This window comes from Lottia gigantea (assembly GCF_000327385.1).
Source record: "Lottia gigantea unplaced genomic scaffold LOTGIsca_16, whole genome shotgun sequence".
NCBI classification, from domain to species: Eukaryota; Metazoa; Mollusca; class Gastropoda; family Lottiidae; genus Lottia; species Lottia gigantea.
Genome location: NW_008707965.1, coordinates 896,454 through 919,151, shown reverse-complemented (window position 1 = coordinate 919,151; position 22,698 = coordinate 896,454). Strand labels below are relative to the sequence as shown.

Below are 22,698 nucleotides of genomic sequence, written 5' to 3'. Positions count from 1 at the left end.
GTTTACAGCTCGTTGTTTCAGTTTTATAGTTTCAAAAAGGAACGGGTTTTAACATTTGGATATTTTCATTTTTCGATTTTGACCTTTGTTGACTTTTGTTGACCTATATCTTTTGACCTCTATTATGTAGGAACTTGACATTTGGAACATAACGTAACATTTTGAATATTGATTAACTTATTCAAAAAAAATTGAGTTGGGCGTGGCACTTCCGGGTTAAATTACTCATTATTGACATTTTTGGCCAGGGGCATAACTCGCAAAGTATACATTTGTTCAAAATGGAACTTTTTACACAGTTACCTCATATTTTGAGCCACTTTGTCTTAGAATTTTGGTTGTTTCCGCTTCATAGTTCAAAAAAAGGAACAGGTTTTGGAAATTCAAAATTTTCAATTTTTGACCTTGACTTTTGTTGGCCTTGACCTTTGTAGGATCAAACGTCATTGGCATTGGCTATCTATTTCTACTTTTATATTTGCTGTCCTAAGTCAATTTCTGGTTTTATAGTCGTTAGCAATTTGAAATTTTGATGGCGTATATCTCTTGATCTTGACCTTTTTAGGCCTTCTCCTTTACAAGATCAAAGGTCATTGACCTTGGCTATCTGCTGATACTTTCATTTGTGAGGTCTGACGTCCACTTCCGGTATTAAAATCTTCCAAAAAAGGAAAATTTCTCAACTTTAGACTGTTCTTGCGCTTGATCTAATTATCGTGGAAGGTTGATTTTTTCGGGGTCTTTTGCATTTTGCTACATTTGCAAAGTCCCACTCTGTGCCACGTGTGGCTCTAGTTCTATACTTGGTTCTGACATTTTGCCGAGTTTTAACACAGTAAAGTATACACTAAGCGTCAGCGAATGACAGCAAGAAAGGTTTAAAGAGATTGTAAAGATTGTAATCGCAAAGGTCCTTATTATCAATAGCAGCTTTTGCGACAGTGACGTCATCAAACAATTAATTTTAGTAGAATTGCATGAACCACAGACGTCTGATTGAAAATTGGAATGGTGCAAATTGATGATAGCAGTGTCGCCGATACACATAAAACAATTTAGAAAACCTCCATAAACCTTTTAACTTTAAGAGGAGTGATGACCATGGTTTTACCACACACTGGCGTTTCTTAGAAATCACTACGTGCAGTGCGGAGTAGGGTCGCTGAATTATCAGATTCCTTTATCAATCTCTATGAAAACTCGTCTGCTCATCGAGTCAGCGGTTGATCCCTGCGACGGTAACGTCTGGTGAATAACGAATTCACAATCCTACAAAGATCAGACAAAACTATACAAGCAAAAGGCAACGAGACAATTATAAACGAAACTTGACCAATGTTTTTTTCCAAACTTTTCAAATTTTTGCTGCTGTTTTTCTTTCGGATTGTTTTGGAGAGGAATGTTTTAGAAATTTCCAAAGTTTCCTTCAGCTCCTCGTTAGATTCCAATGTTCTCGAACTATTAAAGGATTTCTTACACGGGCAGCTACACAAGCAAGATAGTTTTCTACAATATGGCTTAGGTTTGAGATTTGACTCTTGCAATACAGGTGCATTCGTAGATTTGTAGGTTGAGGTGTGCTCGGTGGTTATATCTTGAATCGTAGACACCCGTGTAGTTGTTGACTCATCCGTTGATGTTGTGACTTTCTGAGTTGCTGGTGCTTTCGTTGTGATGGGTGGTTTCTTTGTAGATGGCGTATCTGTAAGGACAGTTGGTTGTTCTGTAAACGGCGTATATGTAGTGATAGTAGGTTGCGTTGTAGATGGCGTATCTGTGGGGACAGTTGGTTGCTGTGTAGATGGCGTATCTGTAGTGATAATTGGTTGCTCTGTAGATGGCGTATCTGTATTCAAAGTTGGTTGTTCTGTAGATGGTATATCTATAGTCAAAGTTGGTTGTTCTGTAGATGCCGTAACTGTAGTGATAGTAGGTTGCGTTGTAGATGGCGTAATTGTAGAGACAGTTGGTTGTGTTGTAGATGACAAATCTGTGGTGATAGGTGGTTGGTCTGTAGATGGCGTATCTGTAGTGAAAGTTAGCTGTGTTGTAGATGGCGTATCTGTAGTGAAAGTTAGCTGTGTTCTAGATGGCGTATCTGTAGTGATAGTTGGTTGCTCTGTAGATGGCGTATCCGTAGTGATAGTTAGTTGCTCTGTAGATGGCGTATCCGTAGTGATGGTTGGTTGCTCTGTAGATGGCGTATCCGTAGTGACAGTAGGTTGCGTTTTAGAGGGCGTAATTGTAGGGACAGTTGTTTGCTCTGTAGATGGCGTATCTGTAGTGATAGTTGATTGTGTTGTAGATGACGAATCTGTAGTGAAAGGTGGTCGCTCTGCAGATGGCGTATCTGTAGTGGAAAATGGTTGTTCTGTTAATGGCGTATCAATAGTGATGGTTGGTTGCTCTGTTGATGGCGTATCTGTAGTCAAAGTTGGTTGTTCTGTAGATGGCGTATCCATAGTGATGGTTAGTTGCTTTGTAGATGGCGTATCCGTAGTGATGGTTGGTTGCTCTGTAGATGGCGTATCCGTAGTGATAGTTAGTTGCTCTGTAGATGGCGTATCCGTAGTGATAGTTAGTTGCTCTGTTGATGACCCTGCCAATTCTATAATACAAAATACAATAATTTATCTAAATATTATAGTGGAATGATAATCGGCTTTATAGCTAAAACTGAAGGTATCGAGGTCTTCAGTATTTGCAACAAAGGGTTCAGCACGATGAGTGGGACCCGACTTAAGTGGGTTGGGGCCCCTCCCCCAGGAATTCAAACACATGCCATCTGCATTTTTATTTCTAGGTAGATTGTCAAGGAGGTCTAGATCATGTGGAGGTTGTCTAGAACATATGGAGGTTGTCTAGATCATGTGGAGATTTTCTAGATCACGTGGAGCTTGTCTAGATCATGTTGAGTTTGTCTAGATCATGTCAAGGTTGTCTGAGGATGTTCAGGCCATGTCTAGCTTGGTGTTGGGGTTGTCTAGATCATTTGGGGTTTGTCTAGATCATGTTGAAGTTGTCTTGATCATGTGGAGGTTGTCTAGAACATGCTGAGGTTGTCTTGACCATAAGGAGGTTGTCTAGATCATGTGGAGGTTGTCTAGATCATGGTGTGGTTTTCTAGATCATGTGGGGAATGTTAGATCATGTGGAGGTTGTCTAGATCATGTTGATCCTGCTATCTAGAACATGTGGATGTTGTTTCTAGATTATGTTGAGGTTGTCTATATCATGTTGAGGCTATCTGGATCACGTGGAGGTTGTTTAGATCATGTGGAGGTTGTCTAGATCATGTGGAGGTTTTTTCGATCATGTGGAGGTTGTCTAGATCATGTGGAGGTTGTCTAGATTACTAGGTAAAGTTTAGGTTGTCAGGGAGGTCAGATCATGTGGAGGTTGTCTAGAACATATCGAGGTTATCTAGATCACGTGGAGGTTGTTGTAGTTCATGTGGAGGTTGTCTAGATCATGTCGAGGTTGTCTAGAACATGTCGAGGTGGTCTAGATCATGTGGGGGATGTCTAGATCATGTGGAGGTTATCTTGATCATGTTGAGTTTGTCTAGATCATGTTGAGTTTGTCTAGATCATGTTGAGTTTGTCTAGATAATGTTGAGTTTGTCTAGATCATGTCAAGGTTGTCTGAGGATATTCAGGCCATGTCTAGCTTGTTTAGGTCATGTAGAAGTTGTATAGATTATGTTTAGATTGTCTAGGTCGAGTTGAAGTTGTATAGATCATGTCGAGGTTGTCTAGATCATGTGGAGGATATCTAGATCATGTTGAGGTTGTCTAGATCATGTGGAGTTTGTCTAGATCATGTCGAGGTTGTCTAGATCATGTGTGGAATATCTAGATCATGTTGGGGTTGTCTAATCATGCGGCGGTTGTTCAGGTTGAATGTCACTAAGATAATATTGAGATTGTCTCGATTATTTTTAGGGTGTCGTCCAAATCATTTCAGTGTTGTTCATATTTTCTTCAGCCCGACTAAAAATGTTTTGGCAACGATTGGACGAGCTTTATTCAGGTATGATTTTAAGAAAAACCCACCTGTTTCACAAAAGACGCCAGTATATCTTACATCATGGCAATAACATCGAAATGAGTTTCCAACCTCTAGACACCAACCGCCATTTTGACACGATGAGTTTGAACATTCCTCACGTCCTGAAAACGACGGACAAACGATTAGACTCGATCACACAGTCTCTTGATACTATCCATTGTGATTAGATACTGTTTTAGAAGATACTTCTTCACCATCGGGATAATTGTAACCTCGGGAGGGTCGAATCACATTATATATTTATAGAAATCCATAAATAAATATAAAGATGACGACATCTTAAAGCTGTACATTGTTGAGATTGTGTAGACTTAATCCATTGAATATCTCAAGGAACTATGGAACCAATTATCAAGTCGTATAGAAGCGATAACAAATTCTTCTTGACAATCTCTGGCAATGATTGACGCGAGAAAATACTTTCAATCAGTGTTACCAATAGGCTGATTGATCCTTCCATCAATTGGTCTTTAATTCTAACGACCTTTATTCCTGGCTTAATTAATGTTCTATCAAACTCTGTCATATTGTGCAAAAGACAATTCAGTTATATTACTTACCTGAAAAATCTGTTAGCTTCATCCCTGCTGGGAAACCATATCCATCCTTAAACGCATATCCATATATTAATACCAAAAATGGTGCTGTGGAATGGAGATGCATTATTCCGCTAAATTCAATATGAGTAACAACATAGTCATAGCATACAGCTCTACGATGGAACTCATAAGCAGAAGTCATGTCTGATTTATAAACATAGTCAACACAACTAATCAAGTTTGTATTATAATCGTTCAAAGCTGTAGCCACCATATAATGGTTGCTAAATTTAGTTACAGGGGGAACAATCGACATAAACGCATTTCCGGTGTAGTTATCTGACTCCCAAGTATCCCTTCCCGTCATAAACAAGGCGACTATTACTGGTTGGTTAGCATTGAAACACACAGGATCCATTTGACTTACAAAAATATCAACAAATGTACCAGATTCTGTAAGAATATTAGTACCTTCATATTCAAAAAGTGTATCCGGATTCAGTGCCACTACGCGTAGCATACAACGATAAGTGTGGCCACTTGGAGCGACAAATCTATACTCCGTTCCGAATTCTGTAATTGGAGGCAGCATCTCAACAATCGGATGATGGTGTGATGCGACTTCTAAGCGTATGTATTTTGCGCCGGACAAGACAGCGACAGGCTTGATAGCTTCAATTAAACTACCAGTTGTGTCCTTCTTGCACATTATGTTCACTACATCGTAAGAGTCCATATCAAATTTCAAACTACGTTTTATTTTGGAATCTTGCCATTTAGTGCTACCAACTTTACAATCATTATCGTGTGGCAACTCGACAGTCACTTCCGTGTCGTCCTCAACAGCAATAATAACTATTTGAGCTGAAAAATTATAAAATAAAATGTAATGAATGTAATGAATAAAATGAGTGAAATGAATGAAATAAATGAAATAATAAACCGAACCCATCCACATTATGATATGAGCGAAAACAAGACGTTTTATATAGAAAAAATACTCACTGCCCCAAGAAACATCGATAGTCTTTGCCTTTCCATAAGTTACTGTCATGTACCGAATGCCAAGGGAGGCAACCGGAAGTACCAGGAACCCTTCGCTTTTCTCTGGATTATAGACGTATGCATATACAGAAACCGGTTTGAAGGATTCCACAGATATCGCCATCTTGACCGACACGACTGTATAAATTCTTGGAGTGACTCTGTGATCATATATAATATTATGGCTGTTTCCGGAAGTGATGCTGAACTTTTCTTCTTCGCCTGTCCCATGGAATACCACTCTGACCTCAGTAGTTTCACGTGCTGTTATAGAAACGATGTTTTGAACGATATTCGTCTTTTCAATTGTTATAAATGAAAGAACAAAATGTCTTCCCCAGTGATCTATTTCTAAAAAGTAACAATAACAAGATGGTTTAATTTACCCGCACTAACCCTGATGAAAACATTCATCAGTTTCAGCAGTAAAAATATTTATTACTATTTCCATAGATAGCAATTTTCCTATTGAAACCATTATTCTTCTTCTATTTTCAGATTCTGAAGATTATGGATTTTCATTGCATTTATTCAAAATATGTTATATCATTCAAATAACTGTACAAACAAAACGCTCTCCCTAGATATTAAGCCTACATGCCTGTGCCTGTAATTTCGAAATTCCTAATGACACTGTCTTTTAAGTGGCAGTGAAATATATCAGTCGGTAGCCAGCTGGATTGCCGTCTGCAAATCGATAAGGTGCCGTGCCAGAGCTTTAGAGAATCTATCTGGTGTCGGCTCTCACCGCCTATAATACCTTTTGACACACCTTTATTTATCCTGCGCAAGCTTCACCAATATGCAAAAAAGATTGTATTTGTAACGTCTAGGAAAGCAGAAAGTTTCCTTGTGGGAAATATTATTTAACCCATGGTTCGAATGCTATACACGTCTTAGAATCTCATAAAGACTTAGGAGGAGTGGCGTAGTGGCGGATAGGCATTTATCAACACACAGTTACTCAATTGTTAAATATCGCTCTAATTCATTGGAATGTTAAGATGATACCAAATTAATTATGGATAGGTATTGATATTTGATTTAAAAGGTATATGAAGTGGAAATGATGATACACCATTGCTGCGATAAATATTCATATTCCATCCGTGTTACAACTGTATACGCTGATATGCATCAGCATGTCAGTCCAGTTATTTCAGTTAAGATATATAATGAACATCCGCATTCATCAACTGTCAATATGACTGTCAAATACAGACTCAACTGAATGTCCATGTATCAATCACCAAAGAAAACGAAAGAGACGAAATATTTCTGATAATTATTTTTGACTATGGGAGCATTTATCAAAGTCTTTATTCTTTGCCTGGCATCGAATACAGTGTGTAGAATGAAGTCTGGCTTCGTAATTTGTCTTCCAAGGTGTGTTTTGTATTGTAAATGAATGACCTGACCTACCAGCGCCCAGTTTTATACTATTAAATTGCGAATAATATACATGTGTGGTTTCGCTGCAAACCAAAAACTCTGAAAAAGTATTAATTGCAACAGTCTACAATAATTTTGGTACAAAACCAATTCTTTGTTAAGTTCGGCTACAGAAGAAGCCGTGCATACCAAATAAAGTCTGACTGTATCTTTAAGTTCGACATTAGGCAAAGTTCGACTTTAGGCAAAGTTAAACTTTAGTCAAAGTACGAGATGGACTACTTTTCTATACGAAATATGCAGTGAAAGAAGTATTTCATTGACATTATTATAGCCTTCTATCTTGCATTTCTTAAGTCAAGTCACTCGCCTTGACAAAATCAAAGATCATAGTTCACAATCTGTAGAACCATTGGAAACGATATTTCGCATCCTTTTGGCTGATAACATCTTTACCTACCTAAACTTGATACTAGGCCTGCAGCTACAACACAAATAAAAATCTGAAATTTAACGTAGAGACAAGTTTTATTCTCCATTTTCTCTCGGCTTCTTATTGAAAACCATGGTTTCTATCTCGTGGATCAATCTATTCAAATTCTTCCACGGTAGAATAATTGATAATGATTAGGTGAATGAAACACACGTCTCGAGTAACAATAAAACAAATCGCTTGACAAATATAGCGGAAATTGTCATTATCGGATCTTCATTTGATTTTAACTTATTTAAAAATACCAATTTCCTGAATATTTAAAAAAATCAATCAACTGTAAATACATTAACATATATCTTTTAGTTTTAGTTTTTAATTAAAACATAGCACAAAGAGATTTACTAGAGAATGCATTGAGTTTAATTAAATTATCAGAAGCTTTACTCACCAGAATCTTGCCTTCCATGTTGACTTTAGAACAGAATAAAACTTGATTGAAATTGAATTTTTGAAAATCCATCCTCACTGTATTGATTTTTTTTTAATTTCAAATTTCTATTTTCAATTTAAGTCAATGATTATATAGATTATGTCTGTCTTTCTATAGATACTTACTGTACACCACTATTACTTGTTCATGGCTTTCCTTTTCAATACAATTCTTTGTGCATCTAAATTGTAAAAAAAGTTATTGAAAAAATTCCAGTTACTTCCCTTTATTATTTATATTTACTTTATAGAAATGTCGGTGTCACTCGTCTCGTGTCATACTTTACCGACCTAAATATTGATTAATTCTGTCGTAGATTTTTCTTATAGTTTATATATATACATTACATTACTTTATATACAGTGGTGTAACCTTTTTTCGTGGATATAAGGATTCAACACCGAATTTCGTCAAAGTTAAAAAAACGAAATTTTTTTTTTATATCTTTTATGTTTCCTCAGATATTCTACAAAATAATTAAAATTGGTTTATTTCTATGTTCTTTATGAATCCTTCACTTTGACCCATATTTCATGAGCAACCAACTCAGCAACGGCGGCAGAATGCCTCACCTATTTTCGTGTACAATGCTTGATCTATAAATAAGTCTAGAAAAAAACGTTGTATGGATACCGGGTGGTATAATCAACTTCTCTTAGTATTTATCTTTAATATCAATTCATTATAACTAGTGACAATTCCTTCAAAGAACCACGATAAAAAAAAATAGTGACTGACAAAATAAGCGTGATTTATTGCTAAAAGTCACTGAAACAACATAGGAATATGGTCCACTTTGTGTTCCATAGACATTTTCTGCTGACACGGAATCCGCTAGTTGATCATGTGATTTCATTCGTTGGACTACATTCTAGCAGACTACACTTGGAATTCCGATTACCGCTTGGGATTATAAGGAAATTCGGCCGATAAAAAATGGTGACGTTTGGTAATAAGTGAAATCCGCCATTTTGTATTTGTATGTATAAAGTATACATTAATACATTTTACTTTGCTTGAAACTACTGAATTCATTCTACTAGCTGATATTGTAGAGAAAATCAATGTTTATCAGAACAAACTAATGCGGAGGTCGGTCATGTAAATTCTTAATCGTTTCCGGAAATCCACGAATAATATGTTTCCACGAAATTAGGTTATGTTCTAAAAATGTGTCGAAAAATACTGTAGTATCGACATCAACAGATATTCTGTGTAAACTATTTTATATGATTGAATCAGTGGCGGCTCCAGTCTTCTGAAATGAATGGAGTTTTACGTCCTACTTCCGACATGGAGCGATTGGGGGAAAATTTTCAAAAAGATTTTTGGTGCAAATTGACGTAGTGTTTGTAGTAAAACGTATAAAAATCATATTTTGAAATTTGTTAGAAACAAAGTGGGGGTACAACAGGAATGAATGTCTCTGTGTATGGAGATAATGTGCTATAAATAAAGATCAAATCCCCGACTGACTGTCCATCCCTCTCTCACCTCACAGTTATTCTCTCATTTTAAGATAGCTTGCCAGGCAAGGTAATATACGCCCACTGGCAGCTTTGATTTTGAATAAAAATATTTAGCAGTACAGTAACAATCACCAGTATGAAATATTCAGCCTTCAGTCATACACTTCTTTTGAACACTTTAGGGCGATACTGATTTTATTTATTTTTCTTCTCTTCAAACACATTAAATTTTGGTTACTTGCAAATTCGTTTATATATACAATACCAGGGAACGTTACAATGCAAGGAAAGTGAACATGCAATGAATGTAACAATACAAGGGAACGTTAACAATGCCGGGAACGTTAACAATGCCAGAAACGTAACAATGCAATGAACATAACATTGCCAGAAACGTAACAATGCCATGAACGGAATAATGCCAGGAACGTAACAATGCCATGAACGTAACAATGCCAGAAACGTAACAATGCCATGAACGTAACAATGCCATGAACGTAACAATGCCAGAAACGTAACAATGCCATGAACGTTACAATGCCAGGAAAGTGAACATGCAATGAATGTAACAATACAAGGGAACGTTAACAATGCCGGGAACATAACAATGCCAGAAACGCAACAATGCCTTGAACGTAACAATGCAATGAACATAACATTGCCAGAAACGTAACAATGCCATGAACGGAATAATGTCCGGAACGTAACAATACCATGAACGTAACAATGCCAGAAACGTAACAATGCCATGAACTTAACAATGCCATGAACGTAACAATGCCAGAAACGTAACAATGCCATGAACGTAACAATGCAAGAAACGTAACAATGCCATATAAATGAGATTGGAGAGATCCCTACCCGTGCACTTAACTAGCTCTGAACATCAAGTATCCATTGAGAGACGTTATTGAAGATAAAGAAACCTTCTAAAAAGTATTTAAATTATTTCACGCCTCTGTGGAACCGATTTCATTTTCAGGATCAACATGTATTCTATTAGTCCGTTTGGTCAATTTGGTTGAAATCCAATAAATCATTTTAGAAATATCCATAAATATGATTACGAAAAACACAGATGAAACAAAAATAACAGAAGTAACTCCTAAATTTGTTTCCGTTTTAGTTAAATTTTCAGAACTAATTTTTTTTCTGACTGTTTTTGAAAGTGTACTTGTTTCAACTTTTAAAGCATTTACTGTATTAATGGCGTCCTCTGCTATTTGTGCTGTAGTCAATTTCTTGATACAAGGGCATTTACACATGCACAAGTCTCCTTTACAAAATTGTTTGCGCATGTAAATTCTTGTAGGTGTAAATGTCAGTGTTGTGGCCAATGAGGTCGTTGTAGTTTGTTCTTGAGTTGTCTGTTCTTGAGTTGTAGTTTCTTGAGTTGTCTGTTCTTGAGTTGTAGTTTCTAGTGTTGTAGTTTCTTGAGTTGTTGTTGCTATTGTTGCCTGCTCTTGTGTTGTTGTCTCTAGAGTTGTCTGTTCTTGAGCTGTTGTGTCTAGAGATGTTTGCTTTTGAGTTGTTGTGGCTATAGATGTCTGTTCTTGTGTTGTTGTTTCTAGAGTTGTCTGTTCTTGAGCTGTTGAGTCTAGAGATGTCTGTTTTTGAGTTGTTGTGACTATAGTTATCTGTTCTTGTGTTGTTGTTTCTAGAGTTGTCTGTTCTTGAGTTGTGGTGTCTAGAGTTGTCTGTTCATGAGTTGTTGTGGCTATAGTTGTCTGCCCTTGTGTTGTTGTGTCTAGAGTTGTATGTTCTTGAGTTGTTGTGGCTGTAGTTGTCTGCTCTTGTGTTGTAGACTTTATTGGTGTCTGTTCTTGAGTTGTTGTGGCTATAGTTGTCTGCCCTGGTGTTGCTGTCTCTTGAGTTTTCTGTTCTTGAGTTGTTGTGGCTATAGTTGTCTGCTCTTGTGTTGTTGTCTCTAGAGTTGTCTGTTCTTGAGTTTTTGTGTCTAGAGATGTCTGTTCTTGAGTTGCTGTGGCTATAGTTGTCTGTTCTTGTGTTGTAGTTTCTAGAGTTGTCTGTTCTCGAGTTGTAGTTTGTAGAGTTGTCTGTTCTTGAGTTGTTGTTTTTATAGTTGTTGTGTCAAGAGTTGTCTGATCTTGTGTCGTTGTTTCTAGAGTTGTCTGCTCTTGAGTTGTAGATTCTAGAGTTGTCTGTTCTTGAGTTGTAGTTTCTAGAGTTGTCTGTTCTTTAGTTGTTGTTTCTAGAGTTGTTTTAGTCAGAGTTGTCCGTTCTTGTGTTGTTGTCTCTAGAGTTGTCTGTTCTTGAGCTGTTGTGGCTATAGTTGTCTGTTCTTGAGTAGTTGTGTCTTGAGCTGAAATTAAAGAAACAGCCACATTAATTTCATCGACGGCGGACTTTTAATTTTTAATTCTGTTGTACTAGATGTTCAGTAAGAAACAACCAACAAATGAGTATTGATACCAAGTACCAATTGCGATTTCTGTCCAGGAGCCTCTGGCATGGTTTAAAAATATGTTTATCAACAATATAAACAATAGGAGAAAAAATGGCATATGCAAAGCTCCTGATGAAAGAAATTGTTAAAAATCCATGACGCCGAACTAAAATCATTGAGTATTGACACGCACCTGTTTCACAATGTTGACCAGTATATCTGGTATCTGAACAGTGACATCTATAAGATAGAGCAGTTTCTACACACCATCCTTCATTTAAACACGGTGAACTAGAACATTCTTCAGTACCTAAAATCAAACAACGAAATACTGGTGAACTTTCCAATCCATTGATAAGGGGTGTGGTTTTAACCTCAATGGTCTAAAACATTGCTTCTAATCCCCGAAAGAGTTCTTCCAAATCTATTCCTCCCCAAAATAAACCAGTCATTTTGAAACGATTAACCATGAATGAAAATAAGACCATACTACTATGATACTACACATATGGTTATAGTTCATAGTTCGTTCATGATTTTCTGTCAGTCCGGCGTGAATGATGTCAATTTCAGTCGTAGATCACCTTGCCTCCCATTTCCTCTACTGTCCGACGATTCCTTCCAATTCCCCCAACCCAATAATTCTACCTCACGGTCTTCAAATTCCCCCGTTTGGAAGGAAATCCCCCCTGTTGAGAAGCATTGACTCCAAATCATAATTATGTGATAATTAATGATGCTTAGGATTTTTCATTTGGTATTTTACATTTTAGTATAAAAGGTGTGGGAAGATCAACTTGAATACTTTCTATCAATTATGTACCTGAAAAATCGGTTAACTTCATTCCTCCTGGAAACCCAAACGCATCTCTGTAAATGAACCCATAAACTAGCACCATGAATTGCGAGTTGGCTGTAAATGCAATGGTTCCACTCAATGAGGCGGTTGAACTACTTATTTCGTATCCAGGACACATATCAAAATACGGCAATGCAGGTACTAGTCCATTCACTGGCGACTTGGCGATCACATCCACGTGGTTAGAGAAGTCATTGTATCCATATTGTCCGAATATATCCATTGGTATGACGTACTTGTTGCTAAATTTAGTAACTGGGGGAATGACCATCATGTAGGCATTCCCTGTATCATTGGGATATTGGTAAGAAGTACGTGCTGTCATGAAGACTACAACAAGCACTGGCTGACTTGTGGTAAAGCATAGATATGTGCGTGGGTTAATATTAAAATCAGATGGTTGTCTAGGTGTGTTGCTATAAATATTGTTAAATATAGTAGTTTGCCAGTCAAATTCACTGATAATACGAACCCATGCTCCCCCAGTATGTCCGTGAGGGGTTACAAAAGCGAATTCAGTTCCAAATTCTGTCGTAGGAGGAAGCATTTCCATAACTAATCCGCGAACGAAGAAATTGTGTAATTGCAACTGTCTACTTCCGGTTATCACAGCAATGGGTTTTGATGACGTAATTAAAGTACCTGACGTGTCACTGTTACAAAAGACATTCATGACATCGTAAGCATCCATTGTGAGATTGTTTTGGACAGAATAATTAATAAAAGCACCATTGTTCATACATTGAACGAACTCTTTAAATGAAACTGTGACGCTAGTATCATTCTCTGTAGCTATTATGACGATTTGATCTGAAAAGAGAATAAAATTTTTGTACCTTCAACAACCATTAAACAGAGCCTGATTATTGTATTCTTATAAATAACGAACATAAAAAAATATCAGTGTGTTATGAGGATAGCATCTTTATGACGAAAACTGGCCAAATCTTTCCAGGATCAGTGGTGTTTCTTCATTGAATTTTTAAATGCAATTGTCCCCATTTGCCTGTTTCTCCAGGCCTTGACTTTCCCACCCAATGACTTATAGAAACGCCACCGTCCTAGATGATCCTTATCCAGGTCCAAATTATTGGGTCAACTGGAATTATTTAGGATAATAGCTTACAAAAAAGATAAATAAGTGTTGTCCCGGGTTTCGATGGGAGGTGTAACCAGTAGTGAGCACACTGTTTATTGTTCCAGAAAGACTAGAATGTTAATTGTTTTAACTAAATATGTTAAATGAACCAGGAAAAAAGCATGTGTTTAGATAAGTTAAGATTAATATTATATGATAGTTATTCAATTGACTTACTCTCAGCATTATTGTATATGTTAATATTCACTGACAAATATCTCGTGCCAAGGGAGGCAACCGGTAAAACCAAAAGCCCATCAGACATTCGATTAAGGATAGCATAAGAATATGCGTACACAGAAACTTTGGCAGAGGCTTCTACGGAGACTGCTTTTCTTTGTAAAACACTTCCAAACGGTTGAGCTAAACTCAAGTCACCTAGCCAAGTATGGTTAGTCTGTCCTGGCTGAACGGTAAGCTTCACAACGGCTTGTGTCTCTTGGAATATCACTCTAACCTTCGTTTCTTCACGAGCTGTAATGGCGATGATATTTTTGGAGTTGTGATGCATGGGATAAATGAATGAAAATATAAACTGGGTTCCCCAATGATCAGTTTCAAGACCTGAAATATCAACAAAAATTGTTAAAAATCGAAATTTAAAAAACTTCTGTTCTGTCTTACTTTTGGACAATTTGAAGTTGCAATGAGATACTTGTATCCAAGGTAAAACTTTCCAGGCAACAGAATCAGATTTTTAAAATGAGCAAGTGGTATTCAATTTCTAATATTAGTTGTAAATGAATGACCTGACCTACCAGCGCCATATTTTATACTATTTAATGGCGCATAATATACATATGTGGTTTCGCAACAATGGTATACAATACTTTTGGTACAAAATCAATACTTTGTTCAGTCTGACTGTATCTTTACTTTATAAAGTCCGACTTGAGCCAAAGTATAACTTTAGTTAAAGTACGAGCGCTGCACACGGCAAAGCTGGACCAGACTACTTTTCTATACGAAATATGGAGTGAACATTGACATTATTATAGCCTTCTATTTTGCATTTTGTAAGTCAAGTCACTCGCTTTGAAAAAGTCAAAGATCAAAGTTCACAATCTGTTGAAGCATTGGACACGATATTTCGTATCCTTTTGGCTGATAACATCTTTACCTACCTAAACTTGATACTAGGCCTGCAGCTACAACACAAATAAAAATCTGAAATTTAACGTAGAGACAAGTTTTATTCTCCATTTTCTTTCGGCTTCTGATTGAAAACCATGGTTTCTATCTCGTGGATCAATCTATTCAAATTCCTCCACGGTAGAATAATTGATAATGATAAGGTGAATGAAACACGCGTCTCAAGCAACAATATAACAAATCGCTTGACTAATATAGCAGAGATTGTCAGAATCGGTTCTTCATTTAAATTAAAATCATTTTGAAATACCAATTTTTTGAATATTCAAAAGAATCAATCAACTGTAAATACATTAACATATATCTTTTAGTTTTAGTTTTTAATTAAAACATAGCACAAAGAGATTTACTAGAGAATGCATTGAGTTTAATTAAATTATCAGAAGCTTTACTCACCAGAATATTGCCTTCCATCTTGGCTTTAGAACAGAATAAAACTCGATTAAAATTGAATTTTTGAAAATCCATCCTCACTGTATTGAATTATTTTATAAGTCCAATGATTATATAGATTATGTACTCCACATTCCTTGTTCATGGATTTACTTATCAATTCATTTCTTTGTGCATCTAAATTTTTTAAAAAAGTTATTGAAAAAATTCTTGTAGAAGTTACTTCCCTTTATTATTATAATTCCATAATAGAATTGTCAGTTTCACTCGTGACGCGTCGTGTCATATACTGCACAGACCTACATATTAATTAATTCTGTCGCAGATTTTTTTTCATTTATTGTCTATGTTCTCTTGTCGAAAAATACTGTAGTATCGACATCAACAGATATTCTGTGTAAACTATTTTATATGACTGAATCAGTGGCGGCGCCAGTCTTCCGAGCTAGGGGTACAAACAGAGGGTAGACTGACTCAATAGGGGAACAAATGTCGAGGCTGAATTCAAAATGAGGCAACTATGTGGAGGCGTCTTGTCGTGATTCTCCTATGAAGCGTCTGAAAGGGTTCTCCCAAGAAAATTTTCCAAAAAGTTGAATTTATTTGGTGCATTTTAACACAGGTTTTGCGGTGAAAACGTTTAAAAATCAAATTATTTACATTTGTTAGAAACAAAGTGGGGGTACAATTGGATGGGGGGATGGGGGTGGTGTAGTCAGATAATATGCTATAAATAGAGATCAAATCCCTGAGTGACTGTCTATCCCTCTCTCACCTCACATTCTCTCATTTTAAAATTGAATTATTATTTTACACTATTCTCTCTCTTACATTCAATATTCTACTATTTTGTATATTATACTACGTCAAATATGTGGATTTTTATTTATTTTTCCTTTCTTCAAAAATATTAAATTTTGGAAACTGTTGTATATTCAGAAACTTGGTTCTTTGTCCTGAATCCATGTATAGATTATGTAATTGTTGCAAGCATGTCATGCATTAAAGTGAAAATGCAATGAAAGTAACAATGGCAGAAACGCAACAATGCCTTGAACGTAACAATGCAATGAACATAACAATGCCAGGAACGTAACAATGCTAGGAACGAAACAATGCCATGAACGTAACATTGCCATGAACGTAACAATGAACTTAACAATGCCTTGAACGAAACAATGCCATGAACTTAACAATGCCATGAACGTAACAATGCCTTGAACGAAACAATGCCATGAACTTAACAATGCCATGAACGTAACAATGCCAGGAACAATGCCATGAACTTAACAATGCCATGAACGTAACAATGCCAGGAACGTAACAATGTCATGAACCTAACAATGCCAGGAACGTAACAATGCAATGAACGTAACAATGCCATGAACGTAACAATGCCATGAACGTAACAATGCCAGGGAACGTAACAATGCCAGGAACGTAACAATGCCAGGAACGTAAAAATGCCATATAAATTAGATTGGAGAGGACCCTACCCGTGCTCTTAACTAGCCCTGAACATCAAGTTTCCATTGAGAGACGTTATTGAAGATGTAATTCACATAAAGAAACCTTGTAAAAAATATTTCAATCATTTCCCTCCTCTGTTGAACCGGTTTCATTTTCAGGATCAACATGTATTCTATTAGTCCGTTTGGTCAATTTGGTTGAAATCCAATAAATCATTTTAGAAATATCCATAAATATGATTACGAAAAACACAGATGAAACAAAAATAACAGAAGTAACTCCGAAATTTGTTTCCGATTTAGTTAAATTTTCAGAACTAATTTTTTTTCTTACTGTTTTTGAAAGTGTAATTAAAGAAAAAATACATAGGTTAGGGTCACAGTCATTTACAGTATCTAGAATGAATGAAAAAAATATAAAATATTAACCAAAAACTAGTTAACGATGTTAACGTCATACTTCATCCCAGACGTCATACTGTAAATAACAATAAAACACCTGCATGTCTTTAGTGTTGACCTTCTAGAGTACTCTTTAATTGGCCAGAAAACCTCTTTTGAATCTGTTGAATCTATAAGATAGGAAATGACCTCGGGAACTGTCTTTAATCGTATGTATACATGTGTTGACTTCATATTGATAAAGTATTGATAAAGTAGCAATTGCGATTTCTGTCCTTAGGAGAAAAAATGGCTTATGCAAAGCTCCTGATGGCAAAAATTGTTAAAATATTACATGAAGCCGAACTAAAATCATTGAGTATTGACACGCACCTGTTTCACAATGTTGACCAGTATATCTGGTATCTGAACAGTGACATTTATAAGATAGAGCAGTTTCTACACACCATCCTTTATTTAAACACGGTGAACTAGAACATTCTTCAGTACCTAAAATCAAACAAAGAAATACTGACGAACTTTCAGATCCATTGATAAGGGGTGTGGTTTTAACCTCAATGGTCTAAAACAGTGCTTATAAACATCAGTGAGATCATTCGAAAGATCCCAAAAAGAGTTCTTATCACTCCCATAAATAAACCAGTCATTTTGAAACTCATTTCACTTGCAAAATGTCTTCAACGATTAATCATGAATGAAAATAAGATCATACTCATCATATGGAGATAATTCATAGTTCGTTCATGATTTTCTGTCTGTCCGGCGTGAATCATGTCAATTCAGTCGTAGATCACCTTGCCTCCCATTTCCTCTACTATCCGACGATTCCTTCCAATTTCCTCAACCCAATAATTCCAACTCACGGTCTCCAAATCCCCCCCTTGGAGAGGAAATCCCCCCTGTTGAGAAGCATTGACTCCAAATCATACTTATGTGATAATTAATGATGCTTAGGATTTTTCATTTGGTATTTTACATTTTTAGTATAAAAGGTGTGGGAAGATCAATGTGGATGCTTTCTATCAATTATGTACCTGAAAAATCGGTTAACTTCATTCCTCCTGGAAACCCAAACGCATCTCTGTAAATGAACCCATAAACTAGCACCATGAATTGCGAGTTGGCTGTAAATTCAATGGTTCCACTCAATGAGGCGGTTGAACTACTTATTTCGTATCCAGGACACATACCAAAATACAGCAATGCAGGTACAAATCCATTCACTGGCGACTTGGCGATCACATCCACGTGGTTATAGAAGTTATTGTATCCATATTGTCCGAAAATATCCATTGGTATGACGTACTGGTTGCTAAATTTAGTAACTGGGGGAATGACCATCATGTAGACATTCCCTGTATCTGTGGGATATTGGTAAGAAGTACGTGCTGTCATGAAGACTACAACAAGCACTGGCTGACTTGTGGTAAAGCATAGATATGTGCCTGGGTTAATATCAAAATCAGATGGTTGTCTAGGTGTGTTGCTATAAATATTGTTAAAAATAGTAGTTTGCCAGTCAAATTCACTGATAATACGAACCCATATTCACTGACAAATATCTCGTGCCAAGGGAGGCAACCGGTAAAACCAAAAGCCCATCAGACATTCGATTAAGGATAGCATAAGAATATGCGTACACAGAAACTTTGGCAGAGGCTTCTACAGAGACTGCTTTTCTTTGTAAAACACTTCCAAACGGTTGAGCTAAACTCATGTCACCAAGCAAAGTATGGTTAGTCTGTCCTGGCTGAACGGTAAGCTTCACAACGGCTTGTGTCTCGTAGAATATCACTCTAACCTTCGTTTCTTCATGAGCTGTAATGGCGATGATATTTTTGGAGTTGTGATGCATGGGATAAATGAATGAAAATATAAACTGGGTTCCCCAATGATCAGTTTCAAGACCTGAAATATCAACAAAAATTGTTAAAAATCGAAATTTAAAAAACTTCTGTTCTGTCTTACTTTTGGACAATTTGAAGTTGCAATGAGATACTTGTATCCAAGGTAAAACTTTCCAGGCGACAGAATCAGATTTTTAAAATGAGCAAGTGGTATTCAATTTCTAATATTAGTTGTAAATGAATGACCTGACCTACCAGCGCCATATTTTATACTATTTAATGGCGCATAATATACATATGTGGTTTCGCAACAATGGTATACAATACTTTTGGTACAAAACCAATACTTTGTTCAGTCTGACTGTATCTTTACTTTATAAAGTCAGACTTGAGCCAAAGTTTAACTTTAGTTAAAGTACGAGCGCTGCACACGGCTTAGCTTAGAGCTGGACCAGACTACTTTTCTATACGAAATATGGAGTGAACATTGACATTATTATAACCTTCTATTTTGCATTTTGTAAGTCAAGTCACTCGCTTTGACAAAGTCAAAGATCAAAGTTCACTATCTGTTGAACCATTGCACACGATATTTCGTATCCTTTTGGCTGATAACATCTTTACCTACCTAAAATTGATACTAGGCCTGCAGCTACAACACAAATAAAAATCTGAAATTTAACGTAGAGACATTTTATTCTTTCTTTCGGCTTCTGATTGAAAACCATGGTTTCTATCTCGTGGATAAATCTATTCAAATTCCTCCACGTTAGAATAATTGATAATGATAAGGTGAATGAAACACGCGTCTCAAGCAACAATATAACAAATCGCTTGACTAATATAGCAGAGATTGTCAGAATCGGTTCTTCATTTAAATTAAAATCATTTTGAAATACCAATTTTTTGAATATTCAAAAGAATCAATCAACTGTAAATACATTAACATATATCTTTTAGTTTTAGTTTTTAATTAAACATAGCACAAAGAGATTTACTAGAGAATGCATTGAGTTTAATTAAATTATCAGAAGCTTTACTCACCAGAATATTGCCTTCCATCTTGGCTTTAGAACAGAATAAAACTCGATTAAAATTGAATTTTTGAAAATCCATCCTCACTGTATTGAATTATTTTATAAGTCCAATGATTATATAGATTATGTACTCCACATTCCTTGTTCATGGATTTACTTATCAATTCATTTCTTTGTGCATCTAAATTTTTAAAAAAAGTTATTGAAAAAATTCTTGTAGAAGTTACTTCCCTTTATTATTATAATTCCATAATAGAATTGTCAGTTTCAGTCGTGACGCGTCGTGTCATATACTGCACAGACCTACATATTAATTAATTCTGTCGCAGATTTTTTTTCATTTATTGTCTATGTTCTCTTGTCGAAAAATACTGTAGTATCGACATCAACAGATATTCTGTGTAAACTATTTTATATGACTGAATCAGTGGCGGCGCCAGTCTTCCGAACTAGGGGTACAAACAGAGGGTAGACTGACTCAATAGGGGAACAAATGTCGAGGCTGAATTCAAAATGAGGCAACTATGTGGAGGCGTCTTGTCGTGATTCTCCTATGAAGCGTCTGAAAGGGTTCTCCCAAGAAAATTTTCCAAAAAGTTGAATTTATTTGGTGCATTTTAACACAGGTTTTGCGGTGAAAACGTTTAAAAATCAAATTATTTACATTTGTTAGAAACAAAGTGGGGGTACAATTGGATGGGGGGTGTAGTCAGATAATATGCTATAAATAGAGATCAAATCCCTGAGTGACTGTCTATCTTTCTCTCACCTCACATTCTCTCATTTTAAAATTGAATTATTATTTTACACTATTCTCTCTCTTACATTCAATATTCTACTATTTTGTATATTATACTACGTCAAATATGTGGATTTTTATTTATTTTTCCTTTCTTCAAAAATATTAAATTTTGGAAACTGTTGTATATTCAGAAACTTGGTTCTTTGTCCTGAATCCATGTATAGATTATGTAATTGTTGCAAGCATGTCATGCATTAAAGTGAAAATGCAATGAAAGTAACAATGGCAGAAACGCAACAATGCCTTGAACGTAACAATGCAATGAACATAACAATGCCAGGAACGTAACAATGCTAGGAACGAAACAATGCCATGAACGTAACATTGCCATGAACGTAACAATGAACTTAACAATGCCTTGAACGAAACAATGCCATGAACTTAACAATGCCATGAACGTAACAATGCCTTGAACGAAACAATGCCATGAACTTAACAATGCCATGAACGTAACAATGCCAGGAACAATGCCATGAACTTAACAATGCCATGAACGTAACAATGCCAGGAACGTAACAATGTCATGAACCTAACAATGCCAGGAACGTAACAATGCAATGAACGTAACAATGCCATGAACGTAACAATGCCATGAACGTAACAATGCCAGGGAACGTAACAATGCCAGGAACGTAACAATGCCAGGAACGTAAAAATGCCATATAAATTAGATTGGAGAGGACCCTACCCGTGCTCTTAACTAGCCCTGAACATCAAGTTTCCATTGAGAGACGTTATTGAAGATGTAATTCACATAAAGAAACCTTGTAAAAAATATTTCAATCATTTCCCTCCTCTGTTGAACCGGTTTCATTTTCAGGATCAACATGTATTCTATTAGTCCGTTTGGTCAATTTGGTTGAAATCCAATAAATCATTTTAGAAATATCCATAAATATGATTACGAAAAACACAGATGAAACAAAAATAACAGAAGTAACTCCTAAATTTGTTTCCGTTTTAGTTAAATTTTCAGAACTAATTTTTTTTCTGACTGTTTTTGAAAGTGTACTTGTTTCAACTTTTAAAGCATTTACTGTATTAATGGCGTCCTCTGCTATTTGTGCTGTAGTCAATTTCTTGATACAAGGGCATTTACACATGCACAAGTCTCCTTTACAAAATTGTTTGCGCATGTAAATTCTTGTAGGTGTAAATGTCAGTGTTGTGGCCAATGAGGTCGTTGTAGTTTGTTCTTGAGTTGTCTGTTCTTGAGTTGTAGTTTCTTGAGTTGTCTGTTCTTGAGTTGTAGTTTCTAGTGTTGTAGTTTCTTGAGTTGTTGTTGCTATTGTTGCCTGCTCTTGTGTTGTTGTCTCTAGAGTTGTCTGTTCTTGAGCTGTTGTGTCTAGAGATGTTTGTTTTTGAGTTGTTGTGGCTAAAGATGTCTGTTCTTGTGTTGTTGTTTCTAGAGTTGTCTGTTCTTGAGCTGTTGAGTCTAGAGATGTCTGTTTTTGAGTTGTTGTGACTATAGTTATCTGTTCTTGTGTTGTTGTTTCTTGAGTTGTCTGTTCTTGAGTTGTGGTGTCTAGAGTTGTCTGTTCATGAGTTGTTGTGGCTATAGTTGTCTGCCCTTGTGTTGTTGTGTCTAGAGTTGTATGTTCTTGAGTTGTTGTGGCTGTAGTTGTCTGCTCTTGTGTTGTAGACTTTATTGGTGTCTGTTCTTGAGTTGTTGTGGCTATAGTTGTCTGCCCTGGAGTTGCTGTCTCTTGAGTTTTCTGTTCTTGAGTTGTTGTGGCTATAGTTGTCTGCTC

The 22,698-nt window shown here is 36.2% G+C and overlaps 2 protein-coding genes across 2 annotated transcripts in view; both read right to left on the bottom strand.

Annotated features, from left to right (window-relative positions):
* Positions 1–3,972: 3,972 nt before the first annotated feature.
* On the bottom strand, positions 3,973–17,745 carry LOTGIDRAFT_112712 (hypothetical protein; the record flags this gene model as incomplete). The annotated part of the gene is made up of 3 exons (XM_009051140.1): positions 3,973–4,172; positions 12,042–12,158; positions 17,634–17,745. Coding segments are annotated over 3 exons (429 nt in total), but the record flags the coding sequence as incomplete, so codon positions are not given.
* A 3,981-nt stretch (positions 17,746–21,726) lies between these two features.
* The window catches only part of LOTGIDRAFT_158109 (hypothetical protein), a gene marked incomplete at both ends in the record, with an annotated part of 4,892 nt that continues 3,920 nt past the window's right edge, over positions 21,727–22,698 (bottom strand). The window contains one exon of the mRNA XM_009051139.1: positions 21,727–22,646. Coding sequence (XP_009049387.1) covers positions 21,727–22,646 — 920 coding nt within the window. The remainder of the gene's footprint in view (positions 22,647–22,698) is intronic.